General features: G+C 39.1%; 3 protein-coding genes and 1 long non-coding RNA gene across 6 annotated transcripts in view; all 4 read right to left on the minus strand.

Annotated features, from left to right (window-relative positions):
* Nucleotides 1-16,932, minus strand: part of LOC119503730 (oocyte zinc finger protein XlCOF6-like) — a 353,206-nt gene that overhangs the window by 102,606 nt on the left and 233,668 nt on the right. The window lies entirely within an intron of this gene.
* The window catches only part of LOC119503768 (oocyte zinc finger protein XlCOF6-like), a 337,366-nt gene that overhangs the window by 86,737 nt on the left and 233,697 nt on the right, over nt 1-16,932 (minus strand). The window lies entirely within an intron of this gene.
* LOC119503863 lies at nt 610-3,613 on the minus strand. The gene is made up of 3 exons (XR_005210386.1): nt 3,492-3,613; nt 1,772-1,830; nt 610-716 (listed from the first exon to the last, which is right to left on the minus strand). It is a non-coding gene; the product is annotated as an uncharacterized LOC119503863 (long non-coding RNA).
* LOC119503840 (WASH complex subunit 1-like) lies at nt 12,038-16,615 on the minus strand. The gene is made up of 6 exons (XM_037795869.1): nt 16,586-16,615; nt 14,782-14,814; nt 14,446-14,478; nt 14,121-14,144; nt 13,990-14,025; nt 12,038-12,376 (listed from the first exon to the last, which is right to left on the minus strand). Exons 1-6 carry the CDS (start codon nt 16,611-16,613, stop codon nt 12,144-12,146), a joined length of 387 nt encoding a protein of 128 aa, XP_037651797.1. The 5' UTR covers nt 16,614-16,615; the 3' UTR covers nt 12,038-12,143.

Below are 16,932 nucleotides of genomic sequence, written 5' to 3' on the forward strand. Positions count from 1 at the left end.
CCACCTCCCCTCCCTCCCGCCCTGAACGGACTATCACGCCATTAATACTACGTCACTGCTCCGACCGTCGAATAACACCGCGGGTGGGTTTACATTGGAGTTAGTTGAAAGCCCGGTTAATTACATACTGTTGCTAAAAGGGCGCGTCTGTGAGCTGGTTTTTAATGCCGAAGGCCCGCTGCCCAAACGGTGGTATTTGACGAGGTAGTTTGAAGATTGTGGAGAAAACAGAGCAGGAACGGAGAAGACAGGAAATGATTGTGCGAGTATGTTTAAACATAATTTCCAGCTCAGTAATGGCGAGAATGTTAATTTACAGCTGCTTTTGTTTAACGATCTGTGATATAGGTGTAGACTGTAGATGCTAGCTTAGCTCAATTAGCTCGTCACATAGGTATAGTATGTTACATGCCCAGGCTGCCTGTTAGCCAGCACGGCGTTCTCCCACCCTGAATGGACTCTCACGCTGGTAATACTACGGCGTGCGTCGGTATTTGATAAGTCGGTACTGAGTCCGGCTTGTAGGATGCCGTTTCACATCTTCTGACATTGTGAACACTGAACTGTCTTTGTTTACTGGATCTGAACTCTGATTGGCTGCGACATGGTGTGATGTCACAGTAGGGTATGATCTTTACCATCGGTGGTGGGGGCAGCGGTGGTGGTGTTGGAATCGTTGGAGTCGTCAAATTCGTCATCGTTGTCAGACAATGGAGCTGCAGCGAGAAACAACATGAACATTAATCAACAGGAACAGACGGAGAACTATGGAGTTTTCCTGGTGGAACCACATTGCAATGCAGCGTTCACACCTCGCTGCTCTCTAAATGCAGCGTTCACACCTCCGTGCTCTATAAATGTAGCGTTCACACCTCCGTGCTCTATAAATGTAGCGTTCACACCTCCGTGCTCTCTAAATGTAGTGTTCACACCTCTGTGCTCTCTCAATGCAGCATTCACACCTCTGGGCTCTCTAAATGTCGCGTTCACACCTCAGTGCAATCTAAATGTAGTGTTCACACCTCTGTGCTCTCTCAATGCAGCATTCACACCTCTGTGCTCTCTAAATGCAGCGTTCACACCTCTGTGCTCTCTAAATGCAGCGTTCACACCTCATTGCTCTCTAAATGCAGCATTCACACCTCTGTGCTCTCTAAATGCAGCGTTCACACCTCTGTGCTCTCTAAATGCAGCGTTCACACCTCATTGCTCTCTAAATGTAGCATTCACACCTCCGTGCTTTCTAAATGCAGCGTTCACACCTCTGTGCTCTCTAAATGCAGCATTCACACCTCTGTGCTCTCTCAATGCAGCATTCACACCTCTGGGCTCTCTAAATGTCGCGTTCACACCTCAGTGCTCTCTAAATGTAGTGTTCACACCTCTGTGCTCTCTCAATGCGGCATTCACACCTCTGTGCCCTCTAAATGTAGTATTCACACCTCCGTGCTTTCTAAATGCAGCGTTCACACCTCCGTGCTCTCTAAATGTAGCATTCACACCTCTGGATTTTGAAGCTGAAACAGAAAACTGTTTCCTTGTTTGTTTTTAGTGAGTTTAACTTCCTGGTTCTAGTGAGTTTTACTTCCTGGTTCTAGTCAACGCCTATGGAAAGGAGGTTGGGTCACGCGTCATCAACACGTCATATCTTTGGAGTACAACACATGCGCAGTGGCCTGCACTCGCCGAAATTGAGCCAATCGCAACGCACGACTGCAAAAGACACAAGATCAGAGAGAGACAGACAGACAGACAGACTGTCATAACTTACCAGTGGTAGGAGCTGCCAGTGAAACAGCCACAAAGGCCAGGAGCAGCAACAGAACACACCTGTAACACACACACAAACAAACTAAACACTCTGAAGTCAAGAACGTAAAGAACGTAAAGACAATAAAGAATGTAAAAAACGTGCAGTCAAGAACGTAGAAAATGTAAAGAACGTGAAGTCAAGAACGTAAAGTATGTAAAGTCAAGAATGTAAAGAACTTAAAGTCAAGAACATAAAGTAAATAAAGTAAATAACATAAAGTAAACAAAGTAAAGATCGTAAAGTAAATCAAGTAAATAAAATTAAGTAAATAAAGTAAAAATCGTAAAGTAAACAAAGTAAAGATTGTAAAGTAAATAACATAAAGTAAATAAAGTAAAGACCGTAAAGTAAATAAAGTAAAGATCGTGAAGTAAATAAAGTAAAGATCGTAAAGTAAACGACGTAAAGTAAAACAACGTAAGGTGATGAATGTCCGGTGTGTTGAGTGGCCGGTGGGTGAAGACCGTCTTCAGCCTGAAGGGTTAAATGACTGCGTTTCTTTGTGTTTCCTCCACAGAGGAAAAAGACAAAGCGTCCGTTCTTTTCTGACGTATAGAGAGAAACGAGCTGCTCAGATCCTCAGAGAGACAGAAAAGACTGAAACACTGAAGTCCTTCTGCTCACAGACTGGCCACCAAATGAAACCTGGATACTGAACACTGAACTTTAACAAAGTAAACAGATATCAGCATTAAAATGAAAGGTTCAGTTCATTAATTGTTTATTTTAAACTTTATTTATAGCAGCACATGTCCTGAGTATGAAATCTGAATCTGCCTTCAGATAAATGATGTAGTGGAAAAAAATAAAGTATTTCCTTTTGAAGTGTCGATGAGGAAAAGTCAAAAGTCCCCAAATGGAAAAAACTCAAGTGAAGTATCAGACATGTGAAAACTGTAATAGGCCACTGGACTTGATTAGAATCTATAGCCACAACAATAGAAACAGCAGATAATTATCAGGTGTCATTAACTCGACAGTACAAAATGTTCAAACATGAGAGGAATGTCAGGTAATTACTTTAGTTATAATTATTGTGCACAGAACATTTCCATGAGCCTCATCCAATTCCATAAAGTTTCATCAGCTTTTACCAGGTGTTTTATAAAGTTTCATAAAGTTTCATTAGTTTTTACCAAGTGTTTCATAAAGTTTCATAAAGTTTCATAAAGTTTCATAAAGTTTCATTAGTTTTTTTAGCTTTTACCAAGTGTTTCATAAAATTTAATAAAGTTTCATAAAGTTCTATTAGCTTTTACCAAGTGTTTTATAAAGTTTCATAAAGTTTCATTAGTTTTTACCAAGTGTTTCATAAAGTTTCATAAAGTTTCATAAAGTTTCATTAGTTTTTTTAGCTTTTACCAAGTGTTTCATAAAATTTAATAAAGTTTCATAAAGTTCTATTAGCTTTTACCAAGTGTTTCATAAAGTTTAATAAAGTTTCACAAAGTTCTATTAGCTTTTACCAAGTGTTTCATAAAGTTAAAGTTTTGTAAAAGTTCATAAAGTTTGTTAACTTTGATGTTCAGCGGCAGAGTTGTCAATGTGTGGTTGTGATGTATAATTAATGCTGTTCCTGCAGTAGCTTGATGAGTAAAGCCTGTAAACTGAATTAAAATCTGTAAAACAGTTTAATAAAGTGAGATATTGAAAGTTTATCGGAAGATTAAAAACTCACCGTGGGAGCATTTTTGTTGTTGTTCGACTTGTCGACAGGAAACGATATTAAATGTGACGAAACCTTTGCGATTGTTGAGTTTCTGAACTCAGCTGAAAGAAAGCAGCAGCTTTATATACTCAGACTCTCTCCTCCCCTTCCATCTTCCTCCTCCTCCCCCTCCTTTTTCCTCCTCCTCCCCCTCCGTCTTCTTCCTCCTCTCTCCATCCTCTTCTTCCTGATCACCTGTTTGTCTGAATGTCTAAACTCAGTTTAATGCTTTTAATACAATTTAAATACACTGATTCCATCGTATCTATCTCATATTTAGTTCTAGTTCAGCTCCTGATGTTTGTCTCCACTTAGATCACATCAGATCACATTACATAACATCAGATCACGTTAGATTACATCACATCTACAATGACTTAAAGCCAGATTCAGGACAGAGTTTACGCCAGATTTATACCGCATTTATACCAAAATATATTTGGTATACTCTTATGGGTTAGATTTAGGTGTCTTTTATTCTGGGTTTAGACTAGATTTAGTTAAAATCTCCAGCACATTTTATTCCAGTGAAGCGTCTTAGGGCGTTTTAATATTAGGTACGATTGATCCATACCGTGCCCGAGTTTGATTAAAATAACAAACATCGTCCAACCCCAGCATCTACTATTGTTTTTATTTTAAGGAACCTCTCGCCCGCCTTGCTGCTGTATCACCCACGGCCGTGCAGCTCGGAGGATGAGATCGCTGCTGTGTGCAGATACAGACACAGAAACTGTTTTATATCTAGACAGATATCGGAGGAGACCGGCAGCGTTGATAAAAGGCCTGCCATTTCAAAACTACTCGCTGACTGCTAACGTTACTCGCGTTAAATGGCAGTCCACTTCAGCAGAGCAGCTTTCACACCTGATACGAACCGTACCCGAATACACATGATCCATGCCCGAGACCACCTTTTCAAGTGGACTCGGGCACGGATCGACGAACTGCTTCCCGAGTACGATACGGAGCGTTCACACTAATCAATCGAACTGGACTTTGGGGACAAGTGGACTTGGATCTGGGCCTGTGAAAGCACTCTTATTTCATATAAAGACTGAAAGTGTTTCTAAAAATGAGCCACAAACTGAACCAGTCCGACTGTAAACTGATCTCACCAGGAAATGGACCCAATTATTAACAATGTGTGTGCGCGTGTAGGTGTGTAATAAGTGTCTAGGTGTGTGTGTGTGTGTGTGTGTGTTAGTGTGTGTGTAGGTGTGTATTAAGTGTCTAGGTGTGTGGTTGCGTGCTATGTTTGGTATGATGTTCTTCAGAGCAGAACTGGTTGAACAATATTTACCAGAAACAAAGAGTTTTTGTTGCAGCACGTCATCCATCATTGTCAACACGCCTTCAAACATTCACTAAGCTGCTAAATCAGGTGTTTTCTGAATGTAGTTTGGTCTGACAGCTTCCGTGTTGACAGTATGCTGAAACATCCTGGTTAACGTGAGACGAGTCCGCCGGCAGCAGTGAGGGGTCAGGGTTAGGGTTCATTGACCTGAAATACGCTTGAACATTTAGTTCCAGTTACATAAGTGTCGTGATTATCATTATTTATTATTAATGAAATTATTGTTGTTGAAAATTAGTTTTAATTATGCAGCGCAGGCGGGTCGCAATCTACATGCAAACAAACAGTCATTAACAATCATTTCCTGATTGGACCAGTCCGACCAGATTCCAGAAGAGTCAACAATAATCCTTCAGATTGACGGAAACCACCTGCACCTGGATCTGGTCCAAGACCTGGTGCTGGACCTGGTCCAAGACCTGGTCCTGAACCTCAGTTTCCTTCAACATGTGATTTATTCTGGGTTTAGACTAGATTTAGATCTCTTTTATTCTGGGTTTAAACTAGATTTAGATCTCATCAAACCACACAGCTGCAGGGCTTCAACCTGGACCTAGACCTGGTCTAACACCTGACCCTGGACCTGAGTTTCCTTCAACATGTGATCAAGCTAACATATTAAAATCTGACATATTTATGTTAGAAATGTGATAAATGTTGGCAGGGTCACTCTGGGTGAGTTAAACGTAATGTTCGAGAACCATGAAGAGAACAGAACGATCTGAGAGGAACCGTTCATACCTTTAATGTGTTGTTTGTATTATTGTGACGAATCAGTGTTCGGGATTGAGACCATAACTGTTTTTAGTCAGAAACACCAGAAATATAAAACATCAGATATCAGTGTGGAGCGATGAGGAGGAGGCTGTAACCTTCATCACGTTCATCAGGTTTCCATCGTCTGGGCTCTTTTAATGACCTGATCTCATCGGGTTTCATGGCGCTGACTCGGCATGTAGATCATTTGACCTCTCAGCCGCTATCTGATCGTGTTTTCACTGTTTTCAAAGAGCAGCAGATGAAGTTCATTGAAACAGAAGAGAAAGGTCAGGAAACATTTAATCATCTGATTCAACTGACTGAACTAAACTGTTTGACCTGTTGAGTCTGAACATATAAGATCATCTTTAAAAATCAATAAGGAGAACTAGTACATGTGCTACGTACGCAGTAATCCTGTCGTACGAGTACTCGAGTCCTACGAGTTGTGTCATGTCACACGAGTTGTGACGTGTCGTACAAGTAGTCGTGTCATACGAGTACTTGTGTCATGTGAGTACTTGTATCATACGAGTAGTGGTGGCGTGCGAGTGGTGTCGTACGAGTAGTGGTGTCATACAAGTAGTGGTGTCGTGCAAGTCATGTCGTACGAGTAGTCGTGTCATACGAATAGCGGTGTCGTATGAGTGGTGTCGTACGAGTAGTCGTGTCATACGAATAGTGGTGTCGTACGAGTGGTGTCGTACGAGTAGTCGTGTCATACGAATAGTGGTGTCGTACGAGTGGTGTCGTACGAGTAGTCGTGTCATACGAGTACTTGTGTCATACGAGTACTTGTGTCTTACGAGTACTTGTGTCATACGAGTAGTGGTGTTGTGTGACTACTTGTGTCATACGAGTAGTGGTGTCATGCGAGTCGTGTCGTACAAGTAGTCGTGTCATACGAGTAATTGTGTCATACGAGTAGTGGTGTCGCGCGAGTCGTGTCGTAGAGTAGTTGCGTCATACGAGTACTTGTGTCATACGAGTACTTATGTCATACGAGTAGTGGTGTCGTGCGAGTCGTGTCGTATGAGTAGTCGCGTCATACGAGTACTTTTGTCATACGAGTAGTGGTGTCGTGCGAGTCCTGTCGTAGAGTAGTTGCGTCATACGAGTACTTGTGTCATATGAGTAGTGGTGTCGTGCGAGTCGTGTCGTACGAGTAGTGGTATCATACGAGTACTTGTGTCATACGAGTAGTCGTGTCGTACGAATAGCAGTGTCGTACAAGTAGTCGTGTCATACGAATAGCAGTGTCATGCAAGTATTGTGTCATACAAGTAGTGGAGTCGTACGAGTACTTGTGTCTTAAGAGTAGGTACTTTAACAAACTCCCACAGATTTAACCCGATCAACTTCAGATTTGGTCGGTACAATCTTAACCTTTGTGATGAAAAGTTGTTCAAATCGTGAGTTTTTTTTAAACGACGTTGACGTGGCGTGGCGGAGAATTTACATGATTCGCCATTGAAAGACAAACTGTCGTAACTCAACTGTACTTGGTCAAATCTGCCCCAAACTTGGCCTACTTCATGAGAGTTCAGGTCTGAGGACATCCACATGGCAATATTGACTCATAGTCATAGCGCCACCTACTGGCAACAGGAAGTCAGCGTTATGTGACAACCATCAACCGATTCACATGAAATTTACATTGTGTGGTCTACACTTTATAATGAGCAGCATAATGCATTTTTAGCACGTGTCCTCTAGCACCACATAGCGGACACAGGAAGTGGTGAAAAATTTGGAATCTGTCATTTCCTGTGCCACTCAATCGCAGGAAATAACGTCTAACTTGTGCATGCAATGTCCGATGGTCACAGAAGTGCAGGGCTGCGTGGACCGGCGTACCGTCAGTACCCCCGACGTGCGGGAAGGTGCGAGGGCCCGTTCATCGCTGCTTGCAGCTTTAATTATTATCATTATTATTATTATTATTATATTGTTAAACACAAAGAGTCAGAAACTGTTTTAAAGTCAGATTTAACAGAATGAGCTGCTGGTCGACTGAGGACAGAAAACAAAGATAAATCTGTCACAGTGTGTGTGTGTGTGTGTGTGTGTGTGTGTGTGTGTGTTAGCATGCTAACAGCCTCTAATGAGGTCTCTGTATTCAGATCAGTGTGACTGATGAGTCACTTTAACAACAGCAGCTGTTCATATAAAGACTCTCAGCTTCAAATAAACTTTATTAACAGAACCAAGTTCATGGTAAAAAATACAGATGTATATATATATATGATCTATAATATAGGATAAATACCAATAATCAACATGTTTACACTTTCATACAGTAAACAACATCATTACAAACCAAAGATATAGAAAACAGTGAAAACTAAATTCTAACTCCAGTTCATATTAACATCCAAAAGAAATCGAAGAAAACCTCTTTGATTTGTTTGTGTCTTTTGTTGTTGCTTGTTATGAGTTATAAAACATGACATATAAATCTATACATTACCAACATAACATGATGTGACCCCTCTGATAACTTCCATATTACAAACAACATGGTTGTTTTAATAACTACGATGTGAAGTTGAACTATGACCTCACACTGTTTTATTTAACACATTTAACGGTTATGATAAACAATGCACCTCTTGTTCATAAATTCATCACTACTTTATAAAGATAAATACAAGAAGATAAGATAAATAAGAAGTGTCTCTGTAATACTCCAGATGAAAATTATGTAATTTACTAAACAAGGTAAATATCAACAATATGACAGGATCATAAAGCTCCACATTAGATGAGCTCTACTGTTCCAGCTGAAGCTAGCACAGAGTTTCCAGATGAACATTATTATCTGCTCAACTATTAGCACATAAAAATGAGTATTTGTGTAATTGTTGCCAGCAATGAAACTGTAATTTATTGCGAGATATGTCTTCAGGTTGTCGCTAAGAGAGAGCACAAATCTGACCACAGAAGAAGAAAGTACTAAAGATGATTGGCTGTTTCATGTCCCAGCTGGACAGTTTCTTACACATACACCTAGCTAGCATTAGCCTGGCATACAGATGCAGCCCCCCCCCCCCCCACCCCCGTATCCACTGTAAACACATTCAGTCAAACGCCGGGCGTCACCATGAGATGGCATTCCTTCACAAAAACACATAAAGCAACTGCAGTACACTGAAGAATCAGGCTTCTTTGTTTAGGCCGTGATTTCCACTGTATGTTTCTCACTCCCGACTCGTCAAATACCGGAAACCGACGCACAGAGGCACCCTTTAGCAACAGTATGTGATGAATCAGGCTTTCAACTAATTCCAATGTAAACCCACCCACGGCGTTATTCGACAGTCGGAGTAGTGACGTAGTATTAATAGAATCTGTTCAGGAGGGAGGGAGGATGGGTCAAACAAACTCAAGACTTTCAACCAGGAGACCGCCGTTCCTGTCCCGTGTGAAACTAAAAGTAACGTTGACTTATTTTGTCACGTCAGTCGTTACTCACGTGACTCGTCAGTAGCGTCACCAGGCATCCTGCTGGCCAATGTACAGGCGTTGGATGATGGGCTGCTGCTGGATGACCTCCGTTTCTAACGGGATATCAGGAACTGTAATGTCCGTGAAACTAAATCCTGGAATACCAGACAGCGTCATTCAACCGTGACTTTTTTTCTATTTACCGATCTGACAGGACAGAGGACTCTATGAAAAAGGGAGGAGACGAGTGCTTTATGGTGAATAACATTAACGTTAATGCACAAATTGAAGGAGCTGACGGGATTTGGTTGTACGATTTCATGTGACGAATAAATCGATTGATTGATTTGAAGAAGTCTGTGCTCCAGTTTTTCAGTGAGTGAAATTCTGACGCTAGTATTATATTATGTATATGTTGGCACCGGTACCAACCAGAAACCGGGAGCAACAGTTACGGCACCCGATCTTCTTCCACGCCGCATCATCGCATGGAGCTCCACCGCTAACCATCTCAGAACACACCAGCAACGTCCGCAGACTTTTGCTGGCTACTGTCTCTTTGCCCATTTTTTGATTATCTGGAGTCGTCAATGCCAAGATGGTTGTTCTTCGGAAACCTACGAGCGACGTCACGGAGACCACTTCCATAGTTTATACAGTCTATGGAAAAGATAGATGTAATCATTTCTGAAATTCACAACATGTTTTTATCGAACAAAATATTGCTGCTTCAATCCATATTTGTTGCCGTTTAGTCTTTCAAAAGCAAATGAGGTCAAAAACTGTTTGCTCTTCCACACAAAGAGAGGACGCACCTGTATTAATGAGGCGGTCTAGAGGCAATCTAACAGCACCGTAAATTACATCTATACAACTACGATAACGTAACACAATTTTATTGATGGTAAACACGTCAAATTTAAAGAATAACACAGTGAACAGCGACCACAATGTGATCCTTTGTCGCCCGGGGAGGAAATTCCCAGACTCCCTTGTGAGTCACTGAGTTAAGACAAACTTTATAAACTCATTTCCGTCCCGTAGGCTGTTGCTTTCATTTTCAAGGTTAATTCTGTTGACTAGCGCACCTCTTAGAGAGTCCATGGACAGAATAGACGGTATAATGAGTTACTAGAGGTGTGTCTCCTTCAGTCGTCTCACTAATTTATGCATAAAAACAACAATCTGTATCGGTGTTTTACAAAAACTCTCTAACCTTGTCTGTTTGATTACATAATAAAGAAACAACAGTAACTCCATAGTCACGCTGGAGTGGCAATGAAACCAATAAAACACTGCTGGTGTGAAAACAAGCAGCTGATTAACATTTTATTCAGTGATAACAACTCCATCTGCTGAGGAAGATCATGTGATACAATCGAAAACTCCAGAAGCTGCTGACTGGAGCATGAGGTGAGACTGTTTTGTTTCTGCAGCAACAGAGTTCAACCAAACAGCGATGTTTGAACAGCATCAGGACAAAGGCTGTCCACCTCATCACCCTGACAGAAGGACCTGACAGCGTCTTGGCCTCCGGCTCGGCCCGGTTACCACAGAACTCCCTCAGCTTCACAGGCTCGGCCCGGATACCACAGAACTCCCTCAGCTTCATGGCCTCGTGTGCTGCCAGATGCTGTCTTCTCCATGGTCCAGTTCTTTGGGAGCAACAGTCATGATTTGGATCTTCTCGTATAGCGTACATAAGGTTTGAACAAATCTAAAATGTGAACAAAAACGTCTATCTGATTTGACAGGGAATGAACCAACTATCTGCACCGTACAGACCTACTATAGTACTGTAATCCCAATGTTTGAACTTCACAATATTGACCGCTCGAGGTCTATAGCTGTTATTGTCATGTTACCTGTTTCAGAAAGTTCTTGATGCAGCTGCAGTGGAGCACAAGTTCATCTTCAGCTATGATGAGGAGGGATAGCATTGGCCAGTGAGGAGGGAACATCACTATGAGTGTAGCCATTTACCACTACGGCATTGGAGTTTACTATCAAAAGGTCAAAGTTAGACAGAGCTGAGGGTGTACCAGGTCAGAGGTCAGCTGGAGTTCATGTTCAGTTAAACTTTATTCAAACAAGACAAAAGTAACAAACGGAACATGTGAACATCATGTTGTTTAAAAGTTTGTTTACATTTATGAACTTGTGAATGAATGAAAGTAGAAAACATAAAACAGCAAATAAACTGAGCTGATTTAACACAATGAGGTCTGCAGGGAGTCCAAGGGTCCAATTCATTAAACATGTCAGGGGTCCAATTCATTATAAACATGTCAGGGGTCCAATTCATTAAACATGTCAGGGGTCCAATTCATTATAAACATGTCAGGGGTCCAATTCATTAAACATGTCAGGGGTTGAATTCATCATAAACATGTCAGGGGTCCGATTCTTTATAAACATGTCAGGGGTTGAATTCATCATAAACATGTCAGGGGTCCAATTCTTTATAAACATGTCAGTTGTTGAATTCATTATAAACATGTCAGGGGTCCAATTCATTATAAACATATCAGGGGCCAAATTCATTATAAATATATCAGGGGTCCAATTTATTAAACATGTCAGGGGTCCAATTCATTATAAATATATCAGGGGCCAAATTCATTATAAACATATCAGGGGCCAAATTCATTAAATATATCAGGGGTCCAATTCATTAAACATGTCAGGGGTCCAATTCATTATAAATATATAAGGGCTCCAATTCATTATAAACATGTCAGGGGTCCAATTCATTAAACACAAGGGGCCCAATTCTTTAAACATATGAGGGAACAGAGTGGTTCCTCCGACAGACTGAGGAGAAACTGCCTGAAAATGCTTGCCTGTGTGTATTTTGTCACCATGTGTGTTTTAGCATGCATGTTTTTACGTGTGTTTTTACATTTTTGTTTTAACATGTGTTTTAACATGCATGTTTTTCAGTGTGTTTTTCAGTGTGTTTGAACATGCCTGTTTGAACAAGTGTGGATCTGCCTGTGTGTCCCTTGTTTCTATGTGTGATACATGTTTTTATACCTACATGTGAGAGTGTTGATGTTTTATATCTGACGACGGTTGGTCCTGGATCGTCTCTTGGACGTTCGGTTTCTCGTCAGAGCTTTTGGCTGAGGAATGATTGGTTGAGGGGGTAGGGCGGGGCTCTGAGGGACATGGGCGGGGCTCATGATAACATGGTCTGGGCGTTTTGGTGGGGGGGCGGGGCTTTGAGGTTTGGCGGAGCGGGAGCTGGACTTTTTCTTCCCTCCTTCTTCAGAGTCAGAGCTCTCGTCTTCTGTAAGAAAAACAGTGCTCAATTATTTGAGAAATATATTATGAACAAATTCAATAAAATATATGAGTGAACCAAGAATTTGGGAAACACTTTGATGAATATTTAAAACTCTGATCATTATTTTGAAGTTTTATTTACATATGTGTGTGTTTTTTTATTTTTTGTCTGCAAGCTAGCAAGCTCAACAACTGCTGCCAGAACCAGAACCAGAACCAGCCAGTTAGCTCCTGTTGGCTACAGTAACAACAAAGCCAAAGTTATCTAACTCAACCAACTACCTGCTGCTGTAAATAAACACAGTACACTGACCGCAATACTAAAGTTATTTATCTTGTAAGCCTTATCCTAATTAGCCACTAACTTACTTGGCCAGTTCTTGAGCTCGGTTTATCAGGCTACTCAGCGTCAAAGTGAAAAGACAGAGTTGAATTTGATCAAACTGACAACACACAGTTTAGCTTCTTTCAAATATTTGTATTTAATATTTAAAATTTAATATAATTTATTTATTCTATTTGATTTATTGAGTGTTCAGTCATATTGTTTATCATATTGAGAAATATTAAAGTACTGTCATTAAGGAAAATGTATTTAAACAGCACCTTTCTAGTGTTTCACAACACTGCATGCTGCCTGATGGGGAATTAATGAATCATTTATTTATGTATATATTTATTGGCGTTAAGATAGTTAGACGTAAATAAATTGACTCTTAAATTTTTTTTGCAAATTTTATATATACCCGTATGTGATAATCCATCAACATATGTTACTCCGATAATAACTATAGTCAAAATAATTCATAATTTATGATTTTTTTTACTAAAGAAAAAGTATACTTCAATGTAAATGGGATTTATTGACCATAAATTAAGAAAAGTGTAAAACTATAATAATGTAAACTAATTTTTAATAATGTACAGTGTGTTATATAATGTACAGTAAGTTATAATAATGTACAGTATGTTATATAATGTACAGTATGTTATAATAATGAACAGTATGTTATATAATGTACAGTATGTTATAATAATGTACAGTATGTTATAATAATGAACAGTATGTTATATAATGTACAGTATGTTATATAATGTACAGTTTGTTATAATAATGTACAGTAAGTTATAATAATGAACAGTATGTTATATAATGTACAGTATGTTATAGTAATGTACAGTATGTTATATAATGTACAGTAAGTTATAATAATGAACAGTATGTTATATAATGTACAGTATGTTATAATAATGAACAGTATGTTATATAATGTACAGTTTGTTATAATAATGAACAGTATGTTATATAATGTACAGTATGTTATAATAATGTCCAGTAAGTTTTAATAATGTCCAGTAAGTTATAATAATATAGTTTGTTATAATAATGTACAGTAAGTTATAATAATGCACAGTAAATTATAATAGTGTACCGTTATTTGTAATAATTTACAGTATGTAATAATAATATACAGTTTGTTAAAATAATGTACAGTAAGGTATAATAATGTACAGTATGTTATTATAATGCACAGTATGTAATAATAATAATGTACAGTATGTTATGATAATGCACAGTATGTAATAATAATAATGTACAGTATGTTTTTGTCTCACCGTCATCTTCCTCCACACTGTTTGTAGCTGCAGCAGCTTCTGAAATCAATCAAATTAATCAATCAACAGAAACTTTTATGAAAACAGATTTAAACAGATATTCAGAGGTAGAAGAAGAAAAGATGGCGTACCAGGTGCTGTCACCCGATTGGCTGCTGGAATTACAAAAAAAACACAAAATTACGATAAAATCAAAGACTCCTGAATCAGTCTTCATAAAGAAACTCAACTCTGATTAGTGATTTCACACTCAAGTTAAAGTTGATTCATTTACGGGCCCTTCATGATTAGTTCCACCTCATCCTGTTCTCCTGGTGGATTTAGTTTCATGGTCAGTTCGTTGTCACTCCTTGTCTATTGTGTTTCCTTCTCGTGAGTTTTTCCACTATTTTGTATTTCTACTTGACTCCTATATATATATATTTTCTGTACATACAGTATATATAGTGTTCTCACCGTCTGCGATCTCTGAACTGGAGCTGCTGGTATCTGAAACGAAACAACACGATTCAGTTTATCATCAGGATCTCATTATTATTACTGTAACACTGGCAGAGCTGCTTGAACACACCTGAAAAGGTAAGTTCCTGCATTAGGTGCAGGAATGTGACCAAGCAGCTCAAACCTCAAACCTGATCATGAATGTTGGAACACTGAGATGCATCTGATATCAGGAAATAACCTCCAGTTCATGTGAACACACACTTCAGGTAAATCTAATGTTCAGCTGGTGGTTCAACTGAATCATTATCATCATCATCATCATCATCATCATCATCATCATGTTCCTACCTGAGGGTCTTCGTCCATAATACTGAGATTCATCTGGAATTAATCAATTCAAACAAAGATTATTCATATATATATGTGCATTATTTATATATATATATTTAAATATATATCTGACATGTTCATCAGACCTGATTCTAGATTCAAACATTAAAGAAAAGTCGCAGAAGCTTTATCATGAGCGGGTTTTTACGACTGCAGCTCTGTGATTGACATGTTGACATGTTGCATCAGATAAATCACAGGTGTGATGCTGGTTGTGGTTTATTGGGACACATGCTATATGTTATTAGGAACATTTCGCACAGGTGATTTTACTGCCGAGTCCGGTCAACATGTCTGCTGTGAATATTTATGAGGTTCAACCACTAGATGTCAGAGTAGCACACAGAGTCAACCTGGGATTCCACCAGACTGCACACAGATTCTGATAAATGCAGTTTACCATCACATTTAACAGTAAAGTTGTGGTCGGTCAGATAAAAAATGAGCTGAAGCTCTGTAAAGCTCCGTAAAGCTCTGTGAAGTTCCGTAAAGCTCTGTAAAGCTCTGTAAAGTTCCTTAAAGCTCTGTAAAGCTCTGTAAAGCTCCTTAAAGCTCTGTAAAGCTCTGTAAAGTTGGTAAAGCTCTGTAAAGCTCTATAAAGCTCTGTAAAACTCTATAAAACGCTGTAAAGCTCTATAAAGCCATGTAAAGCTCTATAAAGCTCTATAAAACTCTGTAAGTCTCTGTAAAGCTCTGTAAAGCTCTATAATGCTCTGTAAAGCTCCTTAAAGCTCTGTAAAGCTCTATTAAGGTCTGTTAAGCTCTTTAAAACTCTATAAAGCTCTGTAAAGCTCTATAAAGTCATGTAAAGCTCTGTAAATCTCTGTAAAGCTCCTTAAAGCTCTATAGAGCTCTGTAAAGCTCTATAAAGCTCTTTTAAGCTCTGTTAAACTCTATAAAGCTCTGTAAAGCTCTATAAAGTCATGTAAAGCTCTGTAAATCTCTGTAAAGCTCCTTAAAGCTCTATAGAGCTCTGTAAAGCTCTATAAAGCTCTTTTAAGCTCTGTTAAACTCTATAAAGCTCTGTAAAGCTCTATAAAGTCAAGTAAAGCTCTATAAAGCTCTACAAAACTCTGTAAAGCTCTGTCAGTCTCTGTAAAGCTCTGTAAAGCTCCTTAAAGCTCTGTAAAGCTCTGTAAAACTCTATAAAGCTCTGTTAAGCTCTACAAAGCCATGTAAAGCTCTATAAAACTCTGTAAAGCTCTGTAAGTCTCTATAATGCTCTGTAAAGCTCCGTAAAGCTCCATAAAGCTCTATAAAGCTTCGTAAAGCTCCATAAAGCTCTGTAAAGTTCTATAAAGCTCTCTAAAGATCTGTAAAGTTCTGTAAAGTTTGTAAAGCTCTGTAAAGCTCTGTAAAGCTTTATAAAGCTCGTAAAGCTCTATAAAGCTCTGTAAAGTTCTATAAAGCTCTCTAAAGATCTGTAAAGCTCTGTAAAGCTTGTAAAGCTCTATAAAGCTCTATAAAGCTCTAAAAAGCTCTCTAACGATCTGTAAAGCTCTGTAAAGCTCTGTAAAGCTCTATAAAGGTCTATAAAGCTTGTAAAGCTTTATAAAGCTCTATAAACCTCTGTAAATCCGAGGGGAGCTGCAGATTCAGCTGATGTTTCTCTGGAGGTTCGTCACTACCAGAGTCATACTGTTCTCACATTGTCAATTCATACATTGGTGTCATAAACATCAAACAGCATTATAGCTGATTTTAGATTGTGTTAATTCAGTCTGGTGAAACTAACAGAAGTGTTTCAGCTGTGAAGTCTTACCGGGCTGATCAGGAGAGATGGCGTTCATACTCTCTGAAACAACAAATCATAATCATCATAATCAACAACAACATCACGCTTCAGTCAGAATACGTTGAGATGTTAAAGTCAACAGTAACTGAGCTGATAACCTGTTGATAGATGTTTGTCTCAGTGAGACATTCACTCAGATGAAACAAGTCATTTACTAAACATGAATTTCATATACGAGTTACCACATTTTATTCAACATACTGGAGAAATGTTTGTGTCTGGTGTATCGCTGACTGGTTTCCTTCATACGGGAAGGTTTTGTTAGTTTATTTTGTCTCGTGAAGGAGGTTAAATAACGCAAAATTTTGGCGAGG

The sequence above is a fragment of the Sebastes umbrosus genome, chromosome 15, assembly GCF_015220745.1.
Source record: "Sebastes umbrosus isolate fSebUmb1 chromosome 15, fSebUmb1.pri, whole genome shotgun sequence".
Classification (NCBI taxonomy): domain Eukaryota; kingdom Metazoa; phylum Chordata; class Actinopteri; order Perciformes; family Sebastidae; genus Sebastes; species Sebastes umbrosus.

Bases quoted from the DNA above. Each gene is read 5' to 3' on its own strand.
- LOC119503840 (XM_037795869.1), bottom strand. From the start codon at position 16,613: ATGAACGCCATCTCTCCTGATCAGCCCG. The intron at 14,479-14,781 runs GTAGGAACATGA...GTTTCGTTTCAG, and splicing joins TTATGGACGAAGACCCTCAG to ATACCAGCAGCTCCAGTTCA. The intron at 14,145-14,445 runs GTGAGAACACTA...TTGTAATTCCAG, and splicing joins CAGTTCAGAGATCGCAGACG to CAGCCAATCGGGTGACAGCA.